The sequence below is a fragment of the Olea europaea genome, unplaced genomic scaffold (assembly GCF_002742605.1).
Source record: "Olea europaea var. sylvestris unplaced genomic scaffold, O_europaea_v1 scaffold69, whole genome shotgun sequence".
Lineage (NCBI taxonomy): Eukaryota > Viridiplantae > Streptophyta > Magnoliopsida > Lamiales > Oleaceae > Olea > Olea europaea.
The window spans coordinates 960,409-977,440 of NW_019265290.1; the positions used below are offsets into that span (position 1 = coordinate 960,409).

At 36.0% G+C, this 17,032-nt stretch overlaps 1 protein-coding gene and 1 pseudogene across 2 annotated transcripts; one reads left to right on the forward strand and one right to left on the reverse strand.

Moving 5' to 3' along the window:
* Positions 1 to 2,377: 2,377 nt before the first annotated feature.
* LOC111390581 lies at positions 2,378 to 4,409 on the reverse strand. 2 transcript variants are annotated; one of them, XM_023015641.1, is made up of 2 exons: positions 4,191 to 4,409; positions 2,378 to 3,532 (listed from the first exon to the last, which is right to left on the reverse strand). In XM_023015641.1, the coding sequence occupies exon 2, from the start codon at positions 3,385 to 3,387 to the stop codon at positions 2,770 to 2,772; it is 618 nt and encodes a 205-aa protein (XP_022871409.1). In that variant the 5' UTR covers positions 3,388 to 3,532; positions 4,191 to 4,409; the 3' UTR covers positions 2,378 to 2,769. The 2 variants fall into 2 exon arrangements, 1 of the variants encoding a protein (XP_022871409.1); XR_002701939.1 differs by lacking the exon at positions 2,378 to 3,532 and adding an exon at positions 3,741 to 3,865 and having other exon boundaries at positions 4,191 to 4,229.
* A 738-nt stretch (positions 4,410 to 5,147) lies between these two features.
* Positions 5,148 to 9,519, forward strand: LOC111390548 (annotated as a pseudogene).
* The last annotated feature ends 7,513 nt before the right edge of the window (positions 9,520 to 17,032 follow it).

The following is a 17,032-nucleotide window of genomic DNA, read 5'->3' on the forward strand; positions in this document are numbered from 1 at the left end:
TTTCATATCGTATAGCTCCATTCTTCAAATTTTCAATTAGTATAATAAATTGATGAAACCAATTTTCTCTAGGGAAACTATACTGACATCTTTAGAATGTTGGATGAGATGTGAGATATTGATGTCTTATGTTGTCCTGTCCAACTTAGCATATTGAACGAGCCTAAAAGTAGTTAGATGAGAAAAAACCTGTGATCAATCAATCAAATTACTAGAAATCATGAAGAGAATATGACAGCACGAACGATTGGGTTGTGATTAATTTGAAGTTGAAAGTTGTTCAATCTGATAATATAATGCAAGGATCTTCACACATTCTAGGTGATCTTTCCATTGTAGAATCATCCTCTAATAATCAGGGGAAAGAAAGGCCTGCATTGCAAAGATCATTCAATTACAATCTGCCTTGTACATGTAAAACCATAAGGGTGTGTTTGGTACACAAGATTAGACAGGACGAGACTCTATAACTAACAAGATTTTAATTTCATTTTTTCTTAATACTATCCAGTATTGCCTAATCAACCCCACCAAATTCGTCATCAAGGCTCATAATTTAGGAAATAATAAAGATAATAATAAAATAAGAAACAATTCAAGGCATTCTACAAAAGAAGCAGCAAAAGGAACAGATGGTTTTGAATGTACATTTTTTATTCTTAACTTAAATATACTTGGAGAAGGGTGGGACAATAAGAAACAATAAAAAATCGTCTCATGCCGGTAGCCCCATTGCACAGGGAATGCCTTGTACGCAGTTAAACACGATTGCACGGTACATTAGACAATAATTTAACATTGTTTTCATTCTTAATCAACATCTAGTAACGTAGAGTTCACCTTACCAAACAAGCAATCAAGGTTGCTCCATGCCAATTCTATCAAGAATAGCAAGTAGGGCAACTGGTACATGTAGATATTTAGTTCCAGTCGTCTGGAAAAGAAGATGTGCATTGTGTGCATCGCTGGTCCAATAAGATCATAATTTACAACTTGCCTTTTAAACAACAACCAACAATAACTCTTATTCTTGATAAACTGTGGATCAATTACGTGAATTCTTTTTCGCTATTCCATTCTATTCATAACTGCCTTGAATGAAGCATCCCATCAGACCATGTTCACTTCAGTTCATGGAAATTCAGTAATTAGACACCAAGCCTCTGTCTTTCCAAAGCAAGAGCCACCAGTTTTCAAAATTTAGATTTTGAAAATATTTCTTTAAAACAGAAGAGTTCAAAAGTATTTTGCGAAACAAATTTATCAAAGTTCTTTGTTTATTACATAATTCAATCGAAATTAATTTTTTCTTGTTGGTACATAGGAAGGTCGATTCTGCTGCATATTTTTCTCATAAAGAGGAGGTAATTGACAGATGGCCGGTATTAGGGGCGGAGCCAGATCAGTGCGGGCATCATTTTTTTTCGATGCCGAACTTCGAGGTTTTGGTCATAAATTTAATGATGATAAAAAAATAAAACAATATTAAAAATGAAATAATTTATATATTAAACTTGTTCCTTGCGAGTTTTCATATTTTGATATCGTTGTACAATAACTTCATTGTCAAGCTTCAAAAATATATCTTTCTCTATATAAACAATTGTGCTATCATTCATCCACTGATCACCCATCCGATTGCGCAATCTATCATTTACGATGCTCATTGCAGAAAAGACTTTCTCCACATTAGCTGTAGCAATCGGTAAAATCAATGCCAAAGTCAAAATTCTGTAAACCAATGGATATACCCTATCTTTCTTTGTCAGAACTAACTTCTCCGCAAGATCACCAAGGTTATTCAACCCTTCAAACTCTTTGTTAGAATGCATGTCGAAAATATAAGTCTCAAGTTGATTGTTAAGTACAATGACATCTACTTCAGAGAAATCTAATGGATAAAGCTCAGCAAGTCTAATCAAACTTTTCTTGTCAAAAGAAGAAAATGAATCTTGTGGACATAAACAAGCTACACAAAGGAGTAACTCTGTATTTACCTCCGAGAAACGATCATTCAATTCTTGAAGTTGTAAATCAATGACAGAATAGAACAAATCTACTCGGTAATGATGTAAATTTGTAATTTCTGGAGAATTACGCTGAGGATGACCACGAAGTGCAAGAGTACAAACATATCATCCATGGTGGGTACATGAATGTAATGTTGTTGACAAAAAGAACATACTTCTTCCAAAAAGGAGTTCCATCCTTCGTCTCTCATTATTTGAAGTCGTCGTTTGCACAATTTCACCAATTGCATTGCATTCACAATATCTTGATCTTTCCTCTGCAATGCATTTGATAGTTCATTTGACATCCTCAAAACACTTCTCATCAACTGTAGATTAAATGCAAAATCAAGTTTTTGTATCGACTCCAATAAATTTGTTGCATCAGATCTTTGATCATAAGAACAAGATTCATCTTCAACAATCATTGCAAGTACATCTAAAACAGAAGAGAACATGGCAAGCAAGTTGACCAAAGAATTATAATGTGAACTCCATCATGTATCACTAGAGCACTGAAAGGTCGTTTATTGATTAAGTCCCCGTCCACTTAAAATCTCACCTTTTTCCAATGCTTCAACAATAAAGTCTAATTGTTTTTCTCGAAGAAGATCACAACGTTTGGAAGATGCTCCAGCAGTATTTATCATGCCCCAACCACACGAAAGAAGTTAGTAATAGAGATGTTCTTCTTTGCCACAGCCACAAGTGCAAGTTGGAGTTGATGAGCAAAACAGTGAATGTAAAAGGCATATGGACTCTACTTCAAAATGAGTGTTTTCAAACCATTAAACTTACCTTGCATATTACTTGCTCCATCACAACCTTGTCCTCTCAATCTAGACATGCTCAAGTTATATCTAGAAAATACCTTATTAATTACAGCCTTAAGTGATAGAGCCGTGGTACTTGTAACATGTTCAATCCCTATGAAGCGTTCATTGACATGCCCACTATTGTCTATATAACATAAAATAATAGACATTTGCTCCTTCATTGACACATCACGAGATTCATCAGCTAGAATAGAAAATAGTGAGTCGCCAACATCTTTGATAATAACATTGATCGTTTCAATAGCACAAGTATTTACTATATCCTTTTGCACATCGGGTGATGTCAATTTGCAATTGTGAGGAGCATTTCCCAATGTGACGGCATTAATAACTTCATTATGAGCAGCCAAAAATTGCAATTGCACTAAGAAGTTACCTGGATTGAGAGAATCCTCATATTCATCATGACCTTGAAATGAGTGCTCTTGTCGCAAAAGAAGTCGAACACAATCAATGGATGCAGTAAGACGTATAACATATGCACTTCTTGCTTGTTCTGACTGTTTGTAGAAAACTGGTTGAATGTGTTGCTCTTGATTCATCAACACTTCACACTTAATGCGAGCTTGATTAGGTGCACTATCATGAAGTCCAACATGAGTATGAACCCTTTTTTTTTTATCTTTCCAATATGTAAAACCTTCGCCAACAAAAGACTCACCTCCACCTTACTTTCCAGAACTTGTTCTGAAAAGATAACAATACAAACAATAAGCAGCATCCTTCTCTACACTGTACTCCAATCAATTACTGAACTCTTTAAACCACGAAGGATTGAATCGTATAATTGTTACTCCAAATTGTCGTTTTGGAAAGTCATGATCTTGGGGCTGACAAGGACCCTTTAAGATATATGCTCTCCGAACTTCATCTTGGATGTTAGCATTATAATCCAAAATGGGTATCCTTAGACCAGGATCAGTTGGAAGTTTTGTGACATCAAATTCCACATTATTTGATACCTCCTTATCAACATTATCTAAGTTCCTTTTTCGTTGAAAGTATCTATTCATTTGATATCTGGATTTAAACATTTGATATCCAAATATTACTGGAGTGAGTGAGAATAATTCATAATGACAAAAGAATCATACAGTCACAATTTCACAATCTCATTTCACAATCTCATTTCACAATCCAATTCACAATTTCACATTATCAATTCAATTTCACAATATTAATTCATCTTCCAATTCGCAATTTCATAATGCAATTTATACTATTTCACAATACAATTCACAATTTCACACTATCAATCCAATTTCACAATATCAATTCACCTTCAAATTCGCAGTTTCACAATGCAATTTATACTATTTCTAAATCTTAAGCAACTTGAACTTACAATTTCACACAGTGGTTCGCAATTTCCAATCCAAAGCAGGTATCGGTGACGGCTCCAACACCGAAAGTGAGTGCCCTGTCGAACGCAATGGAAGTTAGCAAGTATTATTCCACTCAATCCCAACTATTTTTGCTAAGTTAGTTCTTCTCAAACTACAGATTCATGCTAGTTTGAAATATCCAGTATCCCTAAACCCTAAAACCATTAGCTCCAAAAAAAAAAATCAAAATCATCACTATGCTGAAAAAATTGAAATTGGAGGCTAAAATTGAAATCAAAGTCACCTTCTTTGTTCTTCTGGGTTATGGCTTCTTCAGTTCTTCTTCTTTAGTTGGCCTGGTAGGCGACAGCTGGCGGGAGGCGGTGATGTTGTTCGATGTTAAAGTTGGCAGAATGGCAGTTGCGGACTTGCAGTGGGGGAGGATTGGGGTTTTGACTTTGGGGATACCAGATACACTTACTGGGTTGGAGATTAGAGCTCTTAATCTAGGAAATGCCGACCGTCGGTAGACTGGAAGTAGAAGCCAGCGACTGTGAGTCGGAGTTTTGAGAGAAGTAGGGCCAGAGTCGAGAGATGGAGAGAGACGCGATTCTGATTCAAGGGTTTGGTTTTGATTTTGGGTTAATTGAATGACTTGAATCAAACATTCCGGGTTTGGGTCAGTAAACAGGTCATGGGCTGTGGGTAATTGGGCTTCCATCTGGGTTGAAGATTGAACCAAGCTTTAAAAAAAATATATTTTTGGGCCTATTGGAGCCCAAAAGTTTAGTGCGGGTGGGGCTCCGCCCCTGGCCGGTATACATGTCAAAAGTAAATGGCCTATAGTCCTGCATGTCTGCCACGCTGTTTGAAATTGCTATATAAATTATTTCCAAATTATTTTCTCTAACTATATCTATATTCTATATCCTATTAGTGAAATCTTTCAAGTATTCTATTGAGAGACAGAGAAAGAGATGGCAACAGTTGGTGTGGTGGAGAGAAATCCTGCACTATCACTGGAGGCGCCACTAGCGTCGGTGACGGTAGAGCAGCCAGTCCGTACAGAATTAGAAACATCCATTCCGAAGCCCTGTAAGTTCTTCTCTTGTCCATTTTGTTCTTGTATCTTGATATACAAAACAATAAACAATAGCCAAATCAGATTTTTAGTAGGTTTTAATAAAAATTGATAAAATATATACTTAAAAAGTTACGGATCCATTTTATCATTTAAAATTTATTGATGGTTTTGATTTAGATTTTAATTCAATTGGGGCATATAAACATTTGTCACGACAGGTCCACTATAGTGTTTGTTTGTTTGTTTTTTTTTTCGTAATTTCATATTTAAATATATTTTTTATATATTAACATGTGTTTTTGCTATACATTTACAATCTTGCTCTCTTCTCTGCTATACGAGAATTAAGATATGCCAAGAGGATTGGTTGCGTCCGATATGTACCATCCCACGGGAACACCGGGCCATGTGCATAACAACTTGACCATTCTTCAACAGCACGTAGCTTTCTTCGACCAAGATGACAATGGAATTGTTTATCCGTGGGAATTTTATGTTGGTAATACATTACTCTGCATATACTTTTTTCTATCTTTTTCATTCTCTTTTCAAATTCTTAGATTATTTTCCTAGGACTTCGTCAAATCGGGTTCAACGCAATTGCATCTCTTATAATAGCTATTGTCATTAACGTGGCATTGAGCCACCCAACACTTCTTGAATGTTAATGAGCCTTTATACCAATACTAAAAACTTTTCAAGATGTTAGAACATAGGAGAAACGATACTTGTACGGAGAAGTGAACGACAGTTTTATAAGTGCTAATATGGCAGCATCCTTTTGTTTAAAATTCAATGAAATGTTTCCATGTAGCATTTTCCTTAACAGGTAGCATTGCTCAGAACAAATTACTATTGAAGTTATCAAGAAGACGATAAGAGAAAGGCGTCATCATCCTACGCAGTTGTCTATTTGAATCATCCTAGGTATGTTGGGCGCAAAAGCTCCAATAACACACGTTGATTCCAAAGCGAATTATAAAGAACGAGATTTAATGACAATATTGAAGTATACTACATCACACCACGAAAACACAAGATTGAATTTGTAAAGAAAGAACACAAAGGGTAAACGAAGAGAAACGATGTTTATTAATTCAATAGTATGGAGAATACAAGACAGACTAGCAATATTGCTTCTATGTTACTCTCTCTACAAACAGACCAGAGGAGCCTCGTATTTATAGGCCAACCTTAGAAGAGTCCTAAAAGGCAAGAAAATATATGACAATTAGGAGACCCAATTTCAACGAGATTTTGTTTCCTTATTCAACTTAGTTTTCTTAAGCTCTAAGTTAATATTCTCATAGTCCAAGTCGAATACATCTCTTTAAAAGACTCCTATTTGAGTCATACTCCTAACAATCTCCACATTGACTCAAATTTCGGTGTAACGAACGAAACTCCCAAATTTCAAATCCGTTTGCAACGAAATGAACTGGTCGAATCTCCTCAACACAGTAACCACTCCATATAAACCAAACACTCGTCCTCTGCTCGGCGTCCACAACCGATACCCGAACCCATTTCCTAGGGTTCCCAATTCCATCAAGGAATTAATGTTGATCGTATAGGACCAAAACACATCCTGTAGTAAGAACCAAACCGATGCTTGATCAAAAGGCCCCTTGCTAGAACTGTCGCCTTCAACGTCTCTAAAAGCATCCCAGATATTGTTGACACTGCGGTACCTATGCTTGATGAATCCTACCCCAACAATTGAACACGGTGTACCCATTGAAATTGGTGGTAAAGCGAGATCACCAACGCTCTTTCTAGCAGTGTTCTGAATCGACTCGGAGCCCAGCACAAGAGGTACTATACCAAACTGAATTTCCACCACGGTACTAAACTTGTCCAAATGTCTCCACTTAACTGGTTCTGCACTCTCCTGCAAAATGTACAACTGAGATCTTTTCCGTCCCTCCAGTACAATCCAGACTCCCTTTCAGACCTTCAAGACTCCACCTCTTTCAGAGAATTTATACCTTTTTGCATCCAAAGTACTCAACGAAATGAGATTCCTTTTCAGGTTAGGAACATGTTGAACCTAATCAATTGTTCTAAATATTCCATCCCGTAGCCTCAATCTGACTCGATCGATGCCAGCAATACGGCAAGATTGGTTGTTTTCCATTACAACTCCACCTTGTTGAACAATTTCATATGTTTGAAATAAATTCCTATTGGAACACATATGATGCGAACATGCTGAATCAAGAATTCACTCCTCGTCAGCCCTAGACTCCGCATCAGATACCACGGTCAACATTACATCCTCGCCATTTGAATAATTCTCAACTACATTGGTTTTATCTGAATTCAAATGTTGCATCCTACGATTTACAGCTAAATCACCTTTAGCCTGCAACATATCGCAATCCTTTCAAATATGTCCCTTCCTTTTGCTGTAGTAACAGGTCACATTACTAAATCTAACTCTTGATTTGCCTCTTTGTCGACCACCTTGAGATACAAGAGCTTTCCCATCCTTTGATGTAGCTCCAACCAAATGCTTCATTTTCTCTTTTGAGTGCAAAACATCATAGAATATCTTCTATAGTCAAAGTATCTCAACTATACAAGATAGTATCTCGAAACGATGCATAAGATCCAGGCAGCGAACACAATAGGATCAAGGCAAGATCCTCTTCATCATACTTAACCTCTAAAGTCTCCAGATCTATAGCTATTTCCTTGAACACGGTAATATGGTCTTCCAACGACTCTCATTCCGTCATGCAGTGTGAATACAGTTTCTGCTTGAGAGCCAGTTTACTTGTAAGACTCTTAATCATACACAACTGCTCCAACTTTAATCAAAAAGCAGTCGTCGTTTTCTCCTTCAAGACATCCTACAGAATTTGTTGGACAGATGAAGATGAATCAATAAAACAGCCTTCCGATCTTTCCGTTGTTTCTCCTTCGTTGTCCAATCAGCTGGCATCTTCTCAAAACCCAGCAACGCATTGTCCAAATCCAACTGCATTAGAACAACCCTTATATTTACTTGCCACAAAGAAAATCTTGTATTGCAATCTAGTTGTGAAATATCATACTTCAACCCAACCATCTTGAAAGAATCTCAACCAATCCATAGAAAATCAACAACCTCGCTCTAATACCACTTGTTGGGCGCGGAAATTCCAATAACACACGTTGATTCCAAATCTAATTATAAAGAACGAGATTTAATGACAATATTGAAGTATACAAGATCACACCACAAAACACAAGATTGAATTTATAAAGAAAGAACACTAAAGGTAAATGTAGAGGAACGATGTTTATTAATTTAACAGTATGGAGAATACAAGACAGACTAACAATACTGCTTCTGTATTAATCTCTTTACAAATAGACCAGAGGAGCTTCATATTTATAGACCAACCCTAGAAGAGTCCTAAAAGGTAAGAAAATATATTAAAATTAGGAGACCCAATTTCAACATAATTTTGTTTCCTTATTCAACTTAGTTTCCTTAAACCCTAGGTTAATATTCTCCTAGTCCAAGTCGAATACGCCTCTTCAAAAGACTCCTATTTGAGTCATACTCCTAACAAGGTATACTTATTATCTCATTCTTTTAGGGCTGGATACCTTCTCCTTTCTTTCCAGTTTACATTTATAACATGCACAAGGCCAAGCATGGAAGTGATAGTGGAACCTATGACACTGAAGGAAGGTGTGCATACTTATATATATATTTCTTTGACTACCCATTAAAGTATACACTCTCTCGAAAGGTATTGAATTCCATGTTGTAGGTACTTTCCTGTGAATTTTGAGAACATGTTTAGCAAGTACGCATGCACGGTGCCCGATAAGGTTACGCTCGGAGAATTGTGGAATATGACTGAAGGCAACCGTCAAGCATTTGACATCTTTGGATGGTCTGTATCGTTAGTCTAAATCTGTGCTATTCTACATTTCATTTGTTGGTGGTTTAATTTTGTTCTGTATTTTGATTTTGTAGGGTTGCCAGCAAATTGGAATGGGGAGTTCTCTATGTTTTAGCGAGGGACGAAGAGGGTTTTCTGGCTAAAGAAGTGATCAGATGATGTTATGATGGGAGTTTGTTTGAATATTGTGCCAAGATGCAAATGGGAGCAGAAGAAGATGGAATGAAGAAAATTCTGGTTTTTGGTGTAAATGAGTTTGGTTGCTTTGCTTTGGTCGTGCTTGTCAATAAGACGAAAATATGCTTCTTTGTTATGGTTACTTGTTGGATGATATGTAGCATTTATAAGCCTATATCAATTTAGCTAGTGTATAAATATTCATTTGTTTGAAAATTATTTTTCCTCGATGCTATAATCACTATGGGATAGATGATCAAATTATGCTTTACAGTTCAATTCTTGATTGTCGACTCCGAGTAAGAATGCCAGCTTCAATTAGAAATAGCCCTTCATTCTGCTCAAAAGAGGACATAGGCCATTTCCAGGTCATTGGTTGCAGAATTTGAAGACCAAAAAGTAGCATGCATACATCTGAGAGAAAATAAGGTCTAGTAATTTCCTAGACAAAGTTTTGAGCTTCGGGCGAGCAGGCAATAGGTACACATAGTTTTGTCGTTTTAAAGTAGGCAATAAGTAATTAGGTAATTCGTCCTGAATCGAGTTTGAAGCTACTAAGCAAGCAATATGAAATTTGCCCTAAATCAAGTTTGAAGTGATCGAGCAGGCAATAGAAAATTCGAATATCGAAATTTGATGATGTTTCTCTGATGATGTTACCGAGCAGGTAATAAGAATAGAGTAATGTTATTCATCAACAATGGTGTTAAACACTAATCTAAGTGACAATTACATATTATTAAATGATAAATTCGTCCAAATATAAAGTCAAATGATTCATAAGAATAGAATCGATCAAAGAGGGAACCATTTATAAGTGCCCTATAATGTTCCACAAAAGCAAAATTGAGCAGAAATGAGAGCTAAAAAAAGTTCAAGGTTAACTAACCGTCTTGAGACATAGATCAACACACTCTTTCCAACAGGACCATTAACTTAGGGTAGTTACTGGAGGCTTTGGATCGATAAAGACTCACATCTCTCCTTAAAATACGAACCAATAGATTGGTTCGCTCGGTTTGCGCACTCTAACACCTTCTCGAATTTACAATTGAAATATTGTGTTATTTGCTGCCATATTGTTGCTTTATCATCATTTATGTCATCTTAGAAAGTAATTTATACATAAATTGGTTTGAGCTTGCATTTGTGTGTGGGTAAATTGGCTAAGTAAAACTTTTTCGAAAACATTATTTTGCTAATATGGCCTCTCGAGTTGAATTGACACAATTCAATGGCAAGGGAGATTATTTCATTTGGAAGCAAAAAAAAAATGAAAGCTATTTTAATTCAACAAAAGGTTTTTAAAGCTCTTGACGACTAGGAAAAATATCCCGATGCATTAAAAGCTAAACCAGATGAAATTACTGAGATGAATGAAATTGCACATAGTTTGATTATATTACATTTATCTGATGATGTGTTAGGATAAGTTGAACAACATAAGACTGTCAAAGAGTTGTAGGAAGCACTTGACAAGCTATTTTTGAAAAAATCTCTTCCAAACAAAATACATTTGCTTCAAAAATTGTTTAGTTTTAAGCTGGACCCGAAGAACGATCTTGAATCAAATTTGAGTGACTTTAACAGACTCATCAAGTGTTTGGCCAACAACGACAAGAAATTTGATGATGAGTATTTAGCGGTCATACTTTTAAATGCTCCGCTTGAATTTTATAGAGATGTTAGGAATGCTGGTTAGGGAGTTAGAGCTTAAGAAAGAGTTGAGGGGTAGATCGAGAGAAGAGAGTTTATTTGTTAGAGGGAGGAATGAGACGAGGGAGAACCATTTTCAAAGTAAAAAGGGTAGAGGAAAATCGAAGGGTAGGTCTAAGTCTAGAGATAAGAGTGGTAAGAAATGCTTCCATTGTGGTAAGTTAGGACATTTCAAGAAAGACTGTAATGACCTTAAGAAGAAACAAAGATCGCAGCACAATGATGATCAAAACTTAGTTGCTGTAAGTGATTTCCTCAATTGCCTACATGTTATGACCGTATCAGGAAATTTTGACACCAAGGTAAATGGTGCTCGTGATAACATACATATCATGAATGTTTCTAATATTGATTTTGACACTGAGTGGGTATTAGACTTAGGTGCTACTGTTCATATGTGTCCTATTAAATCTTGGTTCTATAACTATAGAGATGGGAATCCTAGAAAAGTATACTTAGGGGATGATCGTACACACAGAAGGAGTAGGTGATATTGCTATTAGGATGCATGATGACATTATCAGACCCCTTAGAGGTGTTAGGTATGTCCCGGGCCTGGCAAGGAATCTTGTTTCCTTAGGCACTCTAGAAGAAGAAGGTCATGAGTTCAAATCTCATGCCGATACTTTAAAGATTTGTAAAGGATCTCTAGTGGTTATGAAAGGTCCCAAGAAGAATGAGTTATATGTCTTTCAAGGTAAAACCTTGGATAGCAAAGAGTCGATATTATCTTTAGTTTGGGAAGATAAATCAGAACTTTGGCACACATTGGGAACAAAGGATTGAAATACCTTAGTGACCAAAATTTACTTGGTAAGGATAGTTTTACACCTTTAAGTTTTTGCGAGACGTGTGTTCTAGGAAAGTCACACAGGGTTAACTTTGGGATAGGTGAACACAGCACTAAGAGACCATTGGACTACATTCATGCAGATTTGTTGGGTCCTGAAAAACACCTCACATATGGAGGAAATAGATTTTTTTCTATCCATTGTTGATGATCACTTGAGGAAAGTTTGAGTGTATATCCTTAAATCCAAATCTGAAACTTTTAGTAAGTTTAAGTCTTGGCTTGCCTTAGTTGAAAATCAAACTGGAAAGGGTGTGAAAACTCTTAGGATGGATAATGGTTTAGAGTTTTGCAACTTCGAATTTGAAAATTTCTATAAGGGAAAGGGTATAATGAGGCACAGGACTGTAAGACATACCCCTCAACAAAATGGGGTAGTGAAGAGAATGAATCGAACTTTAATGGATAAAGTCAAATGTATGATGATTAATTTTGGATTGTCTAAAGGTTTCTGGGGCGAAGCCATGTGCACTGCTGCCTATTTGATAAATAGGTCACCTTCTAGTTCTGTTAACTTCAAGACTCCTCAAGAGTTATGGTCTGAAAAACTCCCAGATTTGTCACATATTAGAGTGTTTGATTGTGCGGCTTATGCACATCAGGTTGAGGGCGAATTGGACCCTAGGGCTACTAAGTGTGTTATGTTAAGTTATCCAGAGGGAGTAAAAAGATATAGACTATGGGTTTTAGGTGTAAAGGGCATTAAGATTATTATCAGTAGAGATGTGAAGTTCAATAAACTTGATATGCCTTGTCTTAAGAACATAGTAAGTCAGAACAAACAGACCGAGGAAGGAGAATCTTCTACTGGAAAGAAGATGGAATTTGAGGTGAAGAGATTAGGTGATAAGCTAGAGGATAGTGAAATCCAACCTCAAGAAGAATCTGATCAAAAAGCAATGATAGAACAACCTGAACTTGAAATTCCTGAAACTATTGTCCCTAATCAAGAAACATCTACAGGTACTAATTTGGATGATTACCAATTAGTGAGGGATAGAAAGAGAAGACGAGTGAAGCCCAATTTGAAATACATCTCTTCAAATTTGATGGAATTTGTCCTAGTTTTAGGTGAAGCCTTGGAGTTAGTTAAATCGACTTCATTTGAGGAAGCGGTTAACTGTAAAAATTCTAAAAGTTGGAAAAAGGCTATGAGAGAAGAGATCCAGTCTCCAAACAAAAACGAGACTTGGAAGTTGGTTGAAAAACCAAAGAATCAAAAGGTAATCCAATGTAAATGGATCTACAAGTTAAAATAAGGAGTAAGACCTAAAGACCATTTTACATACAAAGCTAGGTTGGTTGCGAAGGGATTTACTCAGAGAGAAGATAGACTATAATGAGGTATTCTCACCGGTTATTAAGTATAAAACTATCAGGTTAGTCTTAGCTTTAGTTGTCCAGTATGATTGGGAGTTGGAGCAACTAGATGTTAAGACGACTTTTCTTCATAGGAAGTTAGATGAATTGATTTACATGTCTCAACCTCAAGGGTTCGAGGTGAAGGGAAAATTAGAACTTGTGTGTTTGCTTAGAAAGTCCTTATATGGTCTTAAGCAGAGTCCTAAGCAATGGTATAAGAGATTTGATGCTTATATGCTTAAAATTGGTTTTAAGCGGAGTGAATTTGATGCATGTCTATATTTTAATAACTCTAAAATAGGCCGTGAAGTTTATTTTGTGGATGACATGTTGCTTGCTAGTCCTAGTAAAGCTGAAATCATAAAGATGAAAAACTTTTTAAAATCGGAATTTGACATGAAAGGCTTAGGAGAGGCAAGAAACATCCTTGGCATGGTTATTAAAAGGAATAGGGTTGATAATAGGATGACTATTAATCAAGAGTCTTATTTGGATAAAGTGATAACCAAATTTGGTATGAAATTTGCTAAGTCTGTCAATATACCATTAGTTGCACATGCGAACTTATCATCTGCACAATGCCCTAAAACTGAAGAAGAAATGCATGAAATGAGTAATGTTTCCTATGCTAATGCCATTGGGTCTGTAATGTATTCTATGATTACCACAAGACCGGACCTTGCATATGCAGTTAGTTTCTTGAGTAGGTTTATGTCTAACCCAGGTAAACCACATTGGATTACACTTAAATGGCTATTAAGATACCTAGCTGGATCTTTGAAAAGGGGGTTAGTGTTTGAAAGAAGAAGTAACAAATTAGAACTTAAAGGATATGTAGATTCTGATTTTGTTGGGGATAAAGATCAGAGGAAATCTATCACTTCTTACTTCTTCACTTTAGGTGATAATTGCATCACTTGGAATTCACAGTTGCAACCTATAGTTACACTCTCCTGCACTGAAGCAGAATACGTTACATTAAATGACGCTGTAAAGGAATGCATGTGGCTGAAAGACTTTCTATGTGAATTAAACTTCTTGAATGATAATACTATGATTTTTACTGATAGTCAAAGTTCATTAATGTTGTGTAAAAATCCTGTTTATCATGAACGTACTAAGCATATTGAAGTGAAGTATCACTTCATTAGGAAGAAGTTAGCTTCTAGTGATTTTATTTTGCTTAAAATTGCAATTGATGATAACCCTGCAAATGTTGGAACAAAAGTACTTGCGGTTGGTAAGTTCAAAAAATGTTTATCAATACTAAGTATTGATAATGGTTAATTGTTGTGCAGGTACTAAGTTGGAGTGAACGATGATGATAAAAATAAGATCACACTAATGGATATCACTTGTAACCGGGGAATTTGACGATGGATGTTATGTGATCGAAGGTGAATATTTGTAAGGTGGATCACATCTTATTATTGGTGCAAGTTGATTGGTCTAGAGAATGTGACTTGGATGTGTTAGTTATGGAGTAATATGGACCATAGATTGGATTTAATCTTGTGGTCAATTATATATACTAGTGTTGTCACTCTCTTATTGACCATAGTACAATATTTGAATTTTGAATTTAAATGAATTGGCTCTATAATTACAAGACATCTTCATTCTCTGAGCATTCTTGGATTTGACATAACATTTGAGAGAAAGCATAGAGAGGTAACCAAGTGAGAGCTTTCCATAACTCCGGCGAAATTCTTGGTGGCTTTCGGCGGATCTGTTCTCGGTGTATCCATTGCCATTCCCGTGGACGATGGTGCATGATCCAGTGTGGCACAAATCTGACCTCAACATCAAGAACACTTCATTGGTGGTGTTGAAGAAGCTTTGGGTCATTTTGGTTTGGTTTTACACTTTGAGAGTTTATTATTCCGCATTTTAGTTGTAATAATCTTTTATACACTACACTTTAAACTCTATAGCATGTAATGCTCATTCTTTACTGGAGGCCTTTACAAGCTGACAGACTAGGAGAAAGACTAAAGAATATAAAGAGGAAGTAAAATGTTGCAAATTAATATAGATAAAAACCCTGTCCTAGTTTAAAAGAACTCTTCGTTCCAGTAATCAATACTTTTCAATTAAACCTTTGATTGTAGAAAACTTCTCAATCAACTGCATTTTTGTTCCACATAAGGATATAGAACATATTTTGACCTGTAAAAGAAAAGATAGATCATGAATTGTATAGACCAACAAATTTCTAAGGAAAACTTTCTAAAATCTCTTTATCTTATATCGGAGCAAAAACTAATGGTATCTCAAATTTTCATTAAGTGGATTGGCAATGCAAGATAATCAGGATAGGTTCAAGTTAGTGGTTATTACTTTTAAGATCTCTGCATGGTTCATAGAAGTGTAAAATATTTGATTGGTCAAATTTGTCTTGAAATGATAGAGTATATTATGTAATATGCCTTATACATGTCACACATTTAATTGCTTTGCCTTTTATTAATCCAAGATCTGAAAAATTTATACAACCAAATCATACACAGCAGATTTACAGAAAAAACCTAAACCACTAGATCAAGATTTAGATCTTTCATTTAGGCTTACACCCTTTTAGACCATCACAGAGGCACCGAACTTAGAAACACGAGCCTTCACAACCCCAAACACAAAGTCGCTTCACTAGAACCTAAAATGGACAGACCACTTCCAACAGTTTACTCACACAAAGGAGACTAACACAAGGACACGATTATCACAAAGATAATCAACAGAAAATCTCACACAGAGAAGAAGAAAGAGTCATAAAGACGAAGCCCTTGAAGGTTCCAGAAGACGCAGAGAAAAATAGAGAACAGAGAATGACGATCCCACTGCCAAACAAAGCAAAGGGTTGTATTTATAGTAAAACCCATCCACCGTTGATTAAGCGGGTTAATCCAACGGTCCAAGAGCGACTAAGATACATAGGCTGAATATTGGGCTCGGTTTAAGTAGGCCTTCTAGGTATATTAATAATGGATCATCTATTGATTCCATATTGGGCCTTTTTCATCACTGCCTATTAGTTGGACTGATCAAATGGTATCACAACCCAACAGATCTCCACCTTGATGCCAGTGATCATACAAGAAGCCTAATAAATGCAAAACACAATTTAAATGTCCTTCTCAAGAAGACAGCTTCCCAATATTCTCAACAAACATCAACCTTAGCACCTGTACAGAACAAAACACTTAACCAGCATCAATGTTCAAAATTTGTAAACAAGACTTAAACTTGTTTAAAGGTATTACCTTAGTACCTATATCAGCTGGATTAAACTGAGTTGCAATTTTCTCAAGTAAAATAAGTTCTTTAGAAACAACATCTCTAATAAAATGCAACTTAACATCAATGTGTTTGGTTCTTTCGTGAAAAACAGGGTTTTTACATAGGTGAATTGCACTTTGACTATCTGAATATAAGACAGCAGGGTTACTCAATTCATTTATTTCAGATAACAAGCCCTTAAGCCATGATTATTATTTTATTGCTTTAGTTGCAGCAACATACTCAGCTTTAGTAGTAGATAAAGCAACAATCGGTTGAAGTTGAGATTTCCAACTAATACATGTATTACACAAAGTAAACATATAAGAAGTAGTAGATTTCCTATTGTCTCTATCTCCGGCAAAATCTGAATCTACAAAACCCTTAAGTACAACACCTTCATTACAGGCACTAAAAATCAAACCAACATGTGAAGATCCTTTCAAGTATCTCAACAGCCATTTTAGAGCAACCCAATGGTCAGGTCCTGGATTG

Bases quoted from the DNA above. Each gene is read 5' to 3' on its own strand.
- LOC111390581 (XM_023015641.1), bottom strand. From the start codon at position 3,387: ATGAATCAAGAGCAACACATTCAACCAGTTTTCTACAAACAGTCAGAA.